This window comes from Sinohyriopsis cumingii, chromosome 3, assembly GCF_028554795.1.
Source record: "Sinohyriopsis cumingii isolate HCF-2022 chromosome 3, ASM2855479v2, whole genome shotgun sequence".
Lineage (NCBI taxonomy): Eukaryota > Metazoa > Mollusca > Bivalvia > Unionida > Unionidae > Sinohyriopsis > Sinohyriopsis cumingii.
The window spans coordinates 99508618-99521995 of record NC_142963.1 but is presented as its reverse complement, the minus strand read 5'-3'; the positions used below and the strand labels follow the sequence as shown (position 1 = coordinate 99521995).

The window sequence follows — 13378 nt, the reverse complement described above, 5'->3', positions numbered from 1 at the left end:
CTGTATATCTGGAGGACATTTTACGCTGTAACACGTGTCTTAAAATATACTGCCCAAATATTTGGAAATTTATAATTTTATAAATCAGTATATTTCTCTTTCATTTTGCTAAAATTAGTTTTATCTTTTATCATTTTTATAACGTTCATTTGTCCTAATTTACACTTCCAAGTACTTAAAAGTAGCCATAAAACTACCATCAAATGGAGTTTTGAAGACTTTATCAATCTTTAAAGAGTTTAGAAATCCCGTCTGAATTAACGGATACCATTGAGGTATGGATGGATCATATCTCCTAACTTTAAAACTGAAAACGTTCATGGCTTTGAAAGGACTTCCTTTGTCTTTGTTAAGATGTTTGTTTTTGTTAAGATATTCGTTTCATATGTAATTTCAATTTCACTTTCATTAAGTAGATTGGATATTGAAATTTAAGATGATGGATATATAGTTAGATACAGATGGCCCATGACCAGTTTCGCTTTACCAACTCCTGACTGCATTCCGATGAATAGCTCGATACAATCTTTATGTGGGGACTCGATTAGTATATTTTGTCACAAAACTCGGTATCCTTCTGATTTTAGTTTTTGCGTATCCACCAAAGCGTAGGTGATATATTCGATTTCGTAATAATTAGTACGAGAGGGTATGAGATGTTAATGTTTGGAGCAAGATGATGGAATAACATGCCTATCCAAATAGTACAATAAAGTATTTGAAGCAGGGTAATTGTACCATTATTAAACTATTTCGGTGTTACCTATTTTCACACTTGTGCATATCCACCTTTTTGTTACACTCTTAATATTTAGATCTTCACACTACTTACATGATGAAGAGTGACATGTGATTCATCTCATGGAGAGAAAGTCAACTGTATCAAACGTAGGTGATTGTAGAATTATTGTAAACATATGTTCATCAAAGTATTTTCGTTTCAACGTGTTTATATAGTTTTGGTTATTAAAATATATAAATGATGGCATAATATTTCGAATTCTTCGTCCACGAACAAGTATCTCACTTTTTCATAATTTTCTTGATTCATTTGTTTAGTCACTGAATTTTTTAATTGTAGTTTAAGGTTTCTGAAAAGCGGAATATATAACATTTAACCACAAAAGCATGATGTTGAATATATTTAATAATTCTCAATGAATTTAATTTTTTATGTTGGATACGTCAGCGTTCTTTTACAAGGACAAGTGTCGTAAATATATCGCAGACGCAGTCACAATTCCTCACAAAAATGTGTTTATGATGTTCAATTTAATGTTATCTTTTTGGGATTCATTTCTACATTCCAACCATAACCTTCCGTAGTTCCTCCTCCCGAGCTCCACATTAAATTTCGAGGCCCCGAGTGGCCGAGTAGTCTAAAGCGCTCACCGTTACGGATCACTGCCATCTCACCTCTGTCTGCGTGAGTTCGAGTCTCAGCTCGGGTAACGTGAGTGTGTAAGAATGCCTGCCAGTAGCTTCTCGTGGCTCTGTGGTTCTTCCCGGCGTTTTCCAGGATTCTTCCTCCACCAATTATGCTGTCCGCCATGTATAGCCTATATTGTGCTGTAAAATGGCTTTAAACCCTACAACAACTACAACAACAATATTAAAGTTCACTTGTTTAAACATGAAACAATCTTAATTTATGCATAACTAAGACAAAATGTATAAGAGGTATATTTGGAACATTTAGTATATCTTTAATTTTATTTTCTGTACCTCATCGAAGACATGTTGGAACATTTAGTATATCTTTAATTTTATTTTCTGTACCTCATAAAAGACATGTTGCAACCACAGCTATACGAGTTCTGGTGCATATCGTAATTTAAATAATGATGCTGCTAAAGAAGAGACGAGTAACAGACTTTAACATATATATATATAGAGTTTGATGGATAAAGTCTTACTTTCAGTTCAAGATTTGACAGAGAAGAGACAGAAGGTCTCAGTGACAATAAAGTGAAGAAACAAAATTTGGAATTGCTTGTGAAAAAAATTTCGCTGCTTTTGGAATGCCATCAAAGCTGCGACCTGGGTCACAGTAATCTTTCATTGCTTTTTAATTTATCAATAGCGTATTACAAACTCGAGATAAAATAAAAATGTTTTTCATGATGTGGCATTTATTATTCTAATGTACCCTTGAAACGATTACTGTCTATCCCGCTGTTTCTGGCCGTAATGTCAATATAGTTCATAGGAACGTAAAGCCAACAATTACTTTAGATTACCATGACACGTATTTCTCTTTAATACAAGGAGAAATGTTGAGACATAAAATTTTTAAATTTATCTTTAAACATTTTAACAGACTCATACAGTTATCGTACATTCAGTTTCGTTCAGACTTCAAAGTCCTATAAAACACGGAGATAATAAGTGATATCAGATAAATTACACAATAATGTAATGATCACGTCATTTTCAGCTGAGTCGTAAATATTGATTCCACAACGGACATCGTTAATGCAGCTTTATCATTGCTGTTCTTCTTTATATTTACGACTTGTTGGGTTTTCTTTAATGATGTGGTCTGTAAATTGTTGCCTCAAAATGAAGTCGATTTAAATGGAAAATACGTCCATTTTCACTCCTCTGAAATTCCTCACTATGAAGCGCGGTAGCATACGAAGTACCTACTATAACCTCAATGAGGTATTGGAAGAAGATTCAGTATTATTAGTAAAAAAACACACATTATTTCAATATAAGAAAAATCCGCTTTTAAGGTGGCCCACTTCTATGCCACCATGAACCCTTGTAACAGGGTATTGTACTTAAAAATATTTGAAAATGAAATTTCATGAGTGTGTCAATACTTTATTTCAAGCCACTTTTATAATTTATTTGTAACAATCTCTATTATATCTGACAGGTACCTGCTTTGGAAACGCATGCCTAGACACGGAGGTGTTTGCAGTCCTTAAAGACATCATTTCCTGATCATTAAGGGAGCAGTGTCTACTTAATAACATATAATTTTAGCATAGTTTCTTCCGTCACTGTCTAATAATATATAAAGTTTGGCAACAATTTCTGACAATGGGTTTCTCCTTCTACAATTAATTCATGCACATTTATACGAACTATAGCCCAGACCATAACAAATGAATCATCGGCGGAGAAAATGGTGCACCTGCTACCTACATGGTGAACAGAGCAGTGTGGTCATTGAGGTGGCGACATGGTACAATTACCACCTCTGCCAGGACAGTGATGCGGTTTTCCTCGGGCTGTATAAAATATTCCGGATAGCACGAAGGAGGATGAATGAACAAGTATATTTGTTTGGTTAATATCCCGAATTAATAGATAATAAAAGATGTTTTGACTTCTAAAAAGAAAACATATTATCAGTTAAGAAAAAAATAAAATACCTTTGAACCTCATTGATATTCACGACTTTATACAATGGTATTGCTTTTGTACTACATAACAATCTTGTACTGTTCAAACCAGTTTTAGTATAATTTTGTTGAATCTAAATATTTTCCCGTTCTGACACTAATATTCAATACACTTATAGCATTGCAACATTGTGTGCAATGCATGCACATTAAAAATAGATAATTCAAATATCAATCCCCTTTCTCGTTTTTTTTAAAGAAACTTTTAAACGTCAATATGTTTTGCTTTAGTATGATGATGAATAAATATTTAAAGCGGTAGTGCTGTATAGAAACATTTTTATTTTTATATTAAGTACATTCAAGTAGATGTTTTGATAAGCATTATGACTTATATTAAAACACTTAAATAGATTTGAGCGCCTAAAAACAATATACAATTTTAGCAAAATATAACACACAAGGTGTTTACTTTGGACAGGCTGGATGCAAAAGAAACTTTACAACCAATTTAGCTTGCATAAGAAATGAAACGTAATTTTGCCAAATGAGGTAATCCATAGTAGAAGTATAAAGCGTGTACAAAAATAATTTACACAGGGTCTTAGGTAGAAACCTTGAGTATGCAACACGTGTCAATACATCCAACTCGGGCACTCTTAAATACTTAACGCTAGAGAGTATTTAATAGCCTAGACATTATATAATATTCTTTTATTTATGTCTTGTGGCAGTTTCAATTGAAAACAACCAAGTGAATAGTTTACGTTAAAGAATCAACCTTGCATTTCATTTGTAAATCACATAAAAATGCTTTGACTTAATTGGTTCATTTTCTACATTGTGTCCTATTTAAGTAGCATTCTTCAGCTAGGAAATTCATTCCCTCTCTGAGTACTGGAAGTAGAAGTAAAGAAGAAACCATTAGCTTCAGAGCATCTTTTTGTGATATTTAGGTGAGTTAAACTACCCTTTGACTATTTATTTTTCTTCTTGGAACGCGATTCGCTCTCTGCTATGTTATCAAATATATTTGAAACCTCTAGTTCAAAATATTCGAAATGCTTGCAAGTATTACAAGCAAATAACATATCATTTTTAATTAAACATTTCTCATAAGGAGGGGTATTTTTTTAAAATAAATTGTTTCTTTTTGTCTATAATTATAATAGACAAATCGAATCATTTAGCTGCTAGATTGTATCATCTTAAAAAAAGAAACGTACACCTGATTTTCATGTTGTTGTATTGCTATGCAGAGTGGTAAGTTGATGTCCTTACTGCATACAAGTTTAATCTTCGTCTGTTTGAAATGAGTAAATAATGTGAAATGTCAATGTGATACAGTGCAAACCATTTATATTCAGTAGTACTACAACACCCAAAAAATATTTGATGACCACTCTAAGGTTTTATTCTGTCATTCGTTTTCTTGGATGCACCGATAAGCATTTTAAAATCAACTTGATCCTTAGTTTCTTTCACGCTTCTGCTGCTGCTGCTGATCTTAATCTTATTCCGATGTTTAAAATATGTCAGGAATATTGGGATACACACAGTTTGTTCGTCCACTGATTTGCCTCTACTTACGCGATTTCCTTTCTTACCGCTAAATTCGGTCTTAATCACTACATTTCGTGGTTTAATTCTTTTAGGTGAGGACGATATTGAAAGAGGTATGATCTTTGGATCCATTTCCTAGCAGTTCTAAGATGGAATTAAGTCAGTTGTTTAAAAACATTACGGTGACATTATGATACTCATAAGAAACCTATATATTCGCAGATAACACATGAATATTTCGGATATGTAATTTATTGAAAACTTCATACGCGTACAGGAGGATCATTAACATATGAGGGAGTATATATTACATGGTACCATTTAAGAATTCACCACTTGTAAATATCCCCTACTAATACTACTACTAATACTACCGCTTCTAGTACAATTATTATTATTATTATTATTATTATTATTATTATTATTATTATTATTATTATTACTACTACTACTACTACCACTACTTCAGGTGATCAATATGAAGAGTTTAATCGTTCTTGCCATTACCGTCCACCTGGTCAGCGTACAGGGATCCGGGATAATTCAACAAGAAATCGACTATGAGCATTTGCTTGACAATGGTAAGATCCTTACATGTACGGTTTACTTTTATGTATATATGCATGTATGTATGTATGTATGTATGTATGTATGGATGGATGCATGGATGCATGGATGCATGTATGTATGTATGTATGTATGATCTTGAACCACTTTTACACTGATGAAATGTACATGAATCTGCATCGTTACCGCTTAAACATATCATTTTGAATATATTACTATAATAAGGAATTAAAATAAGTTTCATTCTTATATATCAGGGTAATATATAAGTGAATACAATAGACTGCATTTTTTCACTTACTTATACTTGCAACGTTTTCGTTCAACAAAGGTAAGGATTACACTAGTGTTGACAGCAGTGACGTAATCATCGCCGGTCACAACCTAGCCGAGCTTCAGGATATGGGAACCTTAGAGGTTGCCCGTCTAGAGAAGAGAAACAATCGTGTCAAGTGCGAAGGAACAACCTGCAAAATATGCCATGTTGGATGTAAGTGTCCGGTTGTATTTTTATTTTCTTACAGATGAAACATATGCATTAGCTGACATTATCTTCTTATCGTACAGTTGTGTGCATTTGTATCTACCAAATGATGTATTTACCTTGGATTATGTATACACGTTTGAAATAAAACACGACATCTGCAAGATAACCCCAATGTTGAAAATACTTCAGTGAATCAACAAGGTATTTATGAATACAATTATGCATTGAAATTCAAATCAGAGTAGGTAGTTGTTCTTGTTTTAATAACTTATATATATTTTGTAAAACAAATGTAGAAAAGAATAGACTGACCCAGTAAACATATTCTGGCCTGCAATATATCTAGACATGCAAGGAAGTGATTTGTTAATCAGACCGTTGTATAATACATCTCTGGTCATTTTTGTATTGGATAGCAATTACAGCGGGAGCATTATGTTACCACAAGACTATCTCTAGTACTACTTTTTATTATACCTACTCACGAATAAAAGAAAATGTATCTTTACTTAGAAATTGATTATAGGACAACACTCATGCAACCTAATTTCACACAGGTACCCTGCTTGTTCAACAACATAATAATATTTTCCTTGCACAACAACATGGCCAGATTCAATAATAAAATATTTGATTTGTGATATATATTTGATTTGTGACATATATATATATATATATATATATATATATATATATATATATATATATATATATATATATATATATATATATATATATATATATATATATATATATATATATATATATAGATAGATAGATAGATAGATAGGTAGGTAGGAAGGTAGAGAGATAGATAGATAGTTAGATAGATAGATATCATGATCATGCAAGGATTTCCTGTGAGTAAAGTTTTTCTTACTAAGCTGAAAAGACTTCAAACATTCGGATAAAGACTATACAATCATTCTTAGTCAAACATCATCATATGTATGATCAATGTACTTTACCCCGCATTAGACTGTTCCTTTTGCAAGGGAAATACAATGAAATATCTGTCTTCATCTAAGTTAAAAATGTATATTGAATGTTCTCTCTGCAGTATGCCTGGGATTGACGCATATATCACACAGTCAGAAGTTATATTTGCATGTTACCTTCCGTGAGCACATCCTCTATGACAAGACCATTCATGGTAAGTCCACGTTTTCACTTCAAGTAAGTTAGATCTATGATCATATTCGAGTGGATTTGCATTCAGTATAATTAGTTACTGGTTTCGGAGTGTTGTCCTCATCTATGTGACAGTAGCATAGTCAGTAGCTAAAACTGACTGAATGAGTGCTTGCGTCGTATTTTGTTGTGGTACTTATCATGTTGCGGTTTGTGTGGAAACGAAAAACGGTTAGATAAATGTTAAACCTAGTCAAGAAAAATGTATAACAGATATATTCTCCCCAGCAGACTCCAAGCTTTACCTTCTCAAATGCACATCAAACCTACTCAGCTCAAAGCAATTTTCAGTAAACTTCATATTTGAACTGTGTTCTTTTCTTTCTAGCAAAAGACTGGTCGCGGTGCCAAAAGGTGAAGATTTTTAAGCGCAGTATGACACCCTGTCTAACGCTATCCAAAGTGAAAATCGAAGGTACTAAAATCTGTACAACTGTTGCGGTTGGCATGTCGTCTTATGCCAAGAAATCGTATGATAATATTTGTGTGTAAAGAGCAATGGCAATTGCTCCAATGTAGCTAATACTGAATAATATTAATGTTGATAACAGTATATGAATTGTCACTGCTCAAGGAGCGAACCTATCCTAAATAAAACGTTAATTTCCTAATATTATTTCGTCCATTGTTATATATCCTTTTTAAGTTACTCTCCATGTTTTCTCCAATGAGGCAGACATATGTGATCCTTAAACATTCCAAAGGTTCCATATATGTTATAGACATATTTCGTCAGCAATCGGTATCCTTTCAAAACACTCTCAAGACTCAGGCAATTTAAAAACTTTATTAATGAAGATTACACTCATTAATAGTCTTTAAAACATCGTTGTATTCAGGTGTGAAATAAATATTATGTTTTATACATAAACCCAATGATATGTGGTCTATGTTATGAAATGAAATCTTTTGATGACGCCAAGAAATCATATACGCGATCTACATGGAGTTCTATATTGTAATTTATTTTGTAACCAAACACCTAACGCAAATGACAGTGCCAGAAAAGAGAAAATGTTATTGTCATTCTATATTGTACATTTTACAAGCAATATTGAGCCAATAAGCAGTCAGGTTGTAAACCTTAAAAATCCATTCATGTCAATGACATCAAAAACAGCACACCAAATGCCATGACGAGTGTGTCTTTGCTTCATGTCAACTCGCAAGAAGTATGATAGCATAGTTTTCAAATGAGCAGACTGTATACATTAAATTTGAAATAGTTACAATTGTTTCTCTAAACTGTTATTGAGGAACCAAACCGACACCGATGCTTTCAAAACAAGAGAGACAGCAATGATTGTTTTGAGCAAACATTCTACTCATGTATGTACAAAATTTGCGGAAGGGGTGGAGTTGTCCAAGCAGTTCTTTACGGTAGACAACAAATAAGTAAACGATCACGATGATTTAAGTCTAAAGTACAGAGATTCCTCATATGTGCAGTGTAACCTAAATAATAAATATACAAATATATTCCACTATTTATTCATAACTTGCATCAATTTCATTTTCTTCCAATTACCAATGAACAACCCATATCAAGAAAACTCTCTAACACCAAATAACGAATACGAATATAAATCGCTTAGTTCAAACGTTATTGTTCATCCATGAATAAAATAGGAACGAAACCCACAAAGAAACTTATGTTAAAAGAATGAGGGTTTTACATAGTTATCTGTTGATTGCTACTGATGAATTCATCTTGCTCAACATCTAAAGGATGATAAAGTTACAGAAACAATAAAGAATATTGACGAAGTGGAAACCAGAAATTTGAAAACATATATTTATCAAATGTCAACATATTATTGTTTGAAAGATTTAATGAAACTGAAAAGGCAGTAATTTTATAGAAGACTCACTAAATCTTGAATTATAACAAAGGATTACCAGTTGTTGAAAGAAGCTTGCCCAACTAAATACCTATAGTGTTCTTGACGACAGCTACGTGCAGAAAAATTATTTAATGTTTTGTTTATGCTTTGGAAGAATATAGTTCTGTGTGTTTAAAACAAAGCCAAGCTCATATAGTATGTGCCAAAATATTACAACTTTGAACCCATGCTTTTCAGAAATTTTAAATCTAAACACGTAATATAGATTAAAGAAATGGAAGAATATATTATATATTTGACTGATATATGTAAAACTGCATTAATTTTCACTGACATTTCGAAAAATAAAACAAATATTCTTTGCGACTAAATAAAACCGTATTATGATTGTTCAAGTATTAATACAAGAATTATGTGGTTTTACAGATAAGCTATGTTAAGAAATAAATGTATGATCATGTCAGAATTATTTACACGATCGAAGGAGAAAAACGCAATGATTGCCGGCGCGTTCAAATGGTAATTTGGTTCAAACCACGTACTGGGGAAATTTAACTTCATAATAAATTAAATTTATCCTTAAATTTCTTTGCACTTTACATTATTTAATATGAAATACAGATCAAAATGGGAAAGGATGTGCAGTTAAAACTTTTCTAAACGCTTTTATTCAGGTTGGCTGAGAAAGACCTTAAGTTTAGTATGTTGTCGTGCTGTCACACGTAACAAAATCTCTGCAGATACATTGGAGCAATGTTGCTTTAAATTTTGTTTATAATAACAATCTCGCTTTATGAATATTCTTCTATGGTAGAATTTTTGAATTATTCGTTGGATTCTAAACGTTATAGATGTTATCTGTGATAAGTTTACAGTCCTATTGCTTATCAATAGGGAAAGTACAATTATTGTGCCATCAAGGTCACATGTGATCCATCGCCACCAAACTGTTTCCATAAAACTATAGGCATCTCTATTTATCCTTCAATAGTTTCAAGCTATAGGAACACTCCACCACAGGTTTTCAAAATAGTTTGTGAAAAGCCCAAGAGTACTGATCTTGAATTTGTTATGAACACGCTAAACTCTAATATCATATTGTCACTTACGCCTTCAATACTGCACTAATATGCAAACTGTCCAAGACACAAATCCAGCACATAACTCCACTTCACTTGGAATCTGCTAATCCCATCCCCGAATGACCCTTCATATGGAAATTACAATGAAAATAGGCTAGGTATCACTTAAATGGACAGGATTTATCTACCTTGCATATCTTCTTTTTGCTACTATAGGTTATCATCATGTTACTAATATATTTTGTTTAAATTAATTTTTCTTTCTTTGGATATAACAAATTATGGCATGCTTATGTTTTGGGGAGGCTTTATGTTTTTGAGTCTGTATTTATAAAACCTTTGTACGTGGCTTCATTTTAGGTACTTAGGTTGACAGCAAAAATATATACTGTAATTAGGTAAAAAAAATTGGGTAAAACCCCTAATCCCTTGACTTACAAATGTGAAAGAGAATGCCCCATCTGCCTCATTTAATAACTGCATAATTTCTCGCCCATGTGACGACTGAATACATTTCCCCGTTATTAGCTGGCTTAGATAACTATCGTTATGTTAATCGTATTTACCTGTGTAAATAACTAGGTCTGTAATAGCAAGTCTTATGCAAACAACCTTTTCAACAATCACCAAGAGAAATGATCTCATCTACATTGTAGCCCCAATAGAGCAAATCGATAGGACAGAGAACCAGAAAGATACACACAGATGAGTAATAAAGACTATTATAGTGGAGCGGTCAAGGAATAAACAAGAAAATGTCAAGCAGTTTGTATTCAATCACGCTGTAAAGCGAATCTGCTGGAAACATTGCGTCAAACTCTTAAGTCTAAAATGTAGGACATCTTCCTCAAAATGAAACCCTATAATACTTAGATACAATACAAAATATTTGATGGATACAACTGAGTATCGTTATCTTTCAACAACAGATGTGTTCGGAACGTCCAAATAAATATTTGGTGCGAATGTCAGGAACTAATTATATGATTCCATTTTTACTAAAGGCTATCTTCATAATATCATGCAAGAGTAGTAATTTTAGGAGATTTTACAGTAGATTAGTCAGAATACCTAAAGGGACAGAATAACGATTGAACATTTAACAAAGATAAGTTACCTCAAAACGACAAGGAAGTTACCTAAAGGGCTGAGATAATTTGGAAAATATATTATTGAATGGCAAAAGCTCGTGTTGGTAAAAGGAAAGGATTGGATTAATCTTAGTTATTTTGAATAATATGTTGTCTACCACGTCCCGCCCTGTGTACCCTGAATAACATTTCTAAGAACGACGTAATACTATGATGCAAAAGTAAGTATTGTGCTATATGAAATTATCCAATGATTTGTATTATATTTAACCTAAAGTGGCCTTGGATGAAATTGAACATCAAAAGCAATTATACGCCATACTAACATTGTAGAAATATATTGAAGTCGAAATATCTTTATAGCGGAGGAGATAACAAAATGACACAAAAATCAATCCAATATTACTTGTACGTGCGTAAATGCTCTCTTTTATTTGAAACAATAACAGCACAATATGTGTGTAATTGAAGAACAAGTCAAAAACTATTTGATCAAAATGGTCATTTCGATAAAATAGTATAACATAAAGGCACACACTTTGCCTCCTACAACAAATATAAAATAATGTATTGTAGACTGGTTCATACATGTCGCCTCCTACTTAGAATAGTAATAAAGAGAAAGTTCCATAAAAACATAGTCGACAGAAATATACTAGACATGTGTATCAAAGATTTTAAATGACCTTTGTTTCCAAGGTGAAGAAAAACCAAATTTTAATTGTGTTTCTTTGATGATTAATCAATTTGTTTTGATGTTGATGTTTCGGGTGTTTCTTATTTATAACTCCATCATTTACTAATTTTCATAATCCATACTTGCGCATACAATAGAGATTATTTTAAACCGACTATGTACAAAGTGATAGATCATTATAATTTAACTGTAACATAAAAGGTCCTGAACATTTACACCGTAATTTGAATTACAAAATAGGAAAAATTGTATCCACCATGCGGATCTGATTGCAAAAGCATTAGAATAAAATATAATCCAAGTCATCGAGTATCAATACTACCAAATAATGACCAAATATAAATCCTTTAATGACAATTGTATTTTTGATCAACGTAAAACTTGGGAAAATAAAAAAAAATGTTTACGGTTCAACGAACAGTCAAATTTGAGGTATTTACCCGTGATTGTGTCAACAAATAGCGCACCTTGCTAAAGCCCACACAGGAGAAGACATTTACAGGAAGTAGAAACAAGAATTTTGGGAAATGATAGTAATTCATACCAATATATGGGTCCATTTGAAAGAATGAATAAAACTGAACTGTTACAAAGTGGTTTTAAGACCCTCCAGATCTTAAATTATCGCAGAGGATTATCAATTTTTAAGATATATTATGAAACATTTCCAATTGAATGCGTCTGTTGATCTGGATTTCTACTACTGAAAGAAAATTTTATTGTATGTTTTCGTTTCCTTAGAATATAGTTTACTGTGTATGAATACATACAAACAAGACACAGCACAGTCAAGACTAGTGCCATAAACTATTCATTCCGTTCTGGAAATGTGGTGATATAAAGCAAGGACCTTTCCCGTCGAGTTTTACATTTGTTACAATCACATTTAAAATACATCTTTATTTTTTAATGTACTAACCAATCTTCGCGGAAGTCTCTCATTTGATACAAAATTTAATAAGCAGAATGAAAACCGATTTCCGCAAAACTATAGAAGCTTTGGATCACACCTCTCGGCGACATTTGTAAATTGCATTTAAGACAAATGTTACGACTATATGTATTTAAACTAAACGTTTAGTAACATTCAACAAATAACTTATTTTTCTACCATAAAATTATAAGGAACCTATAAGAAATACTAAACATTTCGTAATAAACACCTTATGTTTCATGGGTGGCTCGTAGAATAATGTTATACATTAAAATGTATCATAATGTTTCAGTCATTGGATAGGTATTGAATATATCTATCAAATGACTTTAAAACACACACACACACACACATATACATTTATATATATATATATATATATATATATATATATATATATATATATATATATATATATATATATATATATATATATATATCTTCATGCACGTTATTGCATATGTTTTATATTCCTAAGTTGGGAAACTTTCGATCTTACATCAAACACTAGATGACTAAGCAAACCAAAACAAAAGTGGATTAAGAAAAACTATTTGCTTGTTGTG

The 13378-nt window shown here is 32.1% G+C and overlaps 1 protein-coding gene across 1 annotated transcript; it reads left to right on the top strand.

Moving 5' to 3' along the window:
* Window positions 1-4206: 4206 nt before the first annotated feature.
* LOC149803383 (uncharacterized) lies at window positions 4207-7756 on the top strand. The gene is made up of 5 exons (XM_089951396.1): window positions 4207-4312; window positions 5389-5500; window positions 5818-5976; window positions 7034-7126; window positions 7493-7756. Exons 2-5 carry the CDS (start codon window positions 5398-5400, stop codon window positions 7654-7656), a joined length of 519 nt encoding a protein of 172 aa, XP_089807522.1. The 5' UTR covers window positions 4207-4312; window positions 5389-5397; the 3' UTR covers window positions 7657-7756.
* Window positions 7757-13378: the final 5622 nt, after the last annotated feature.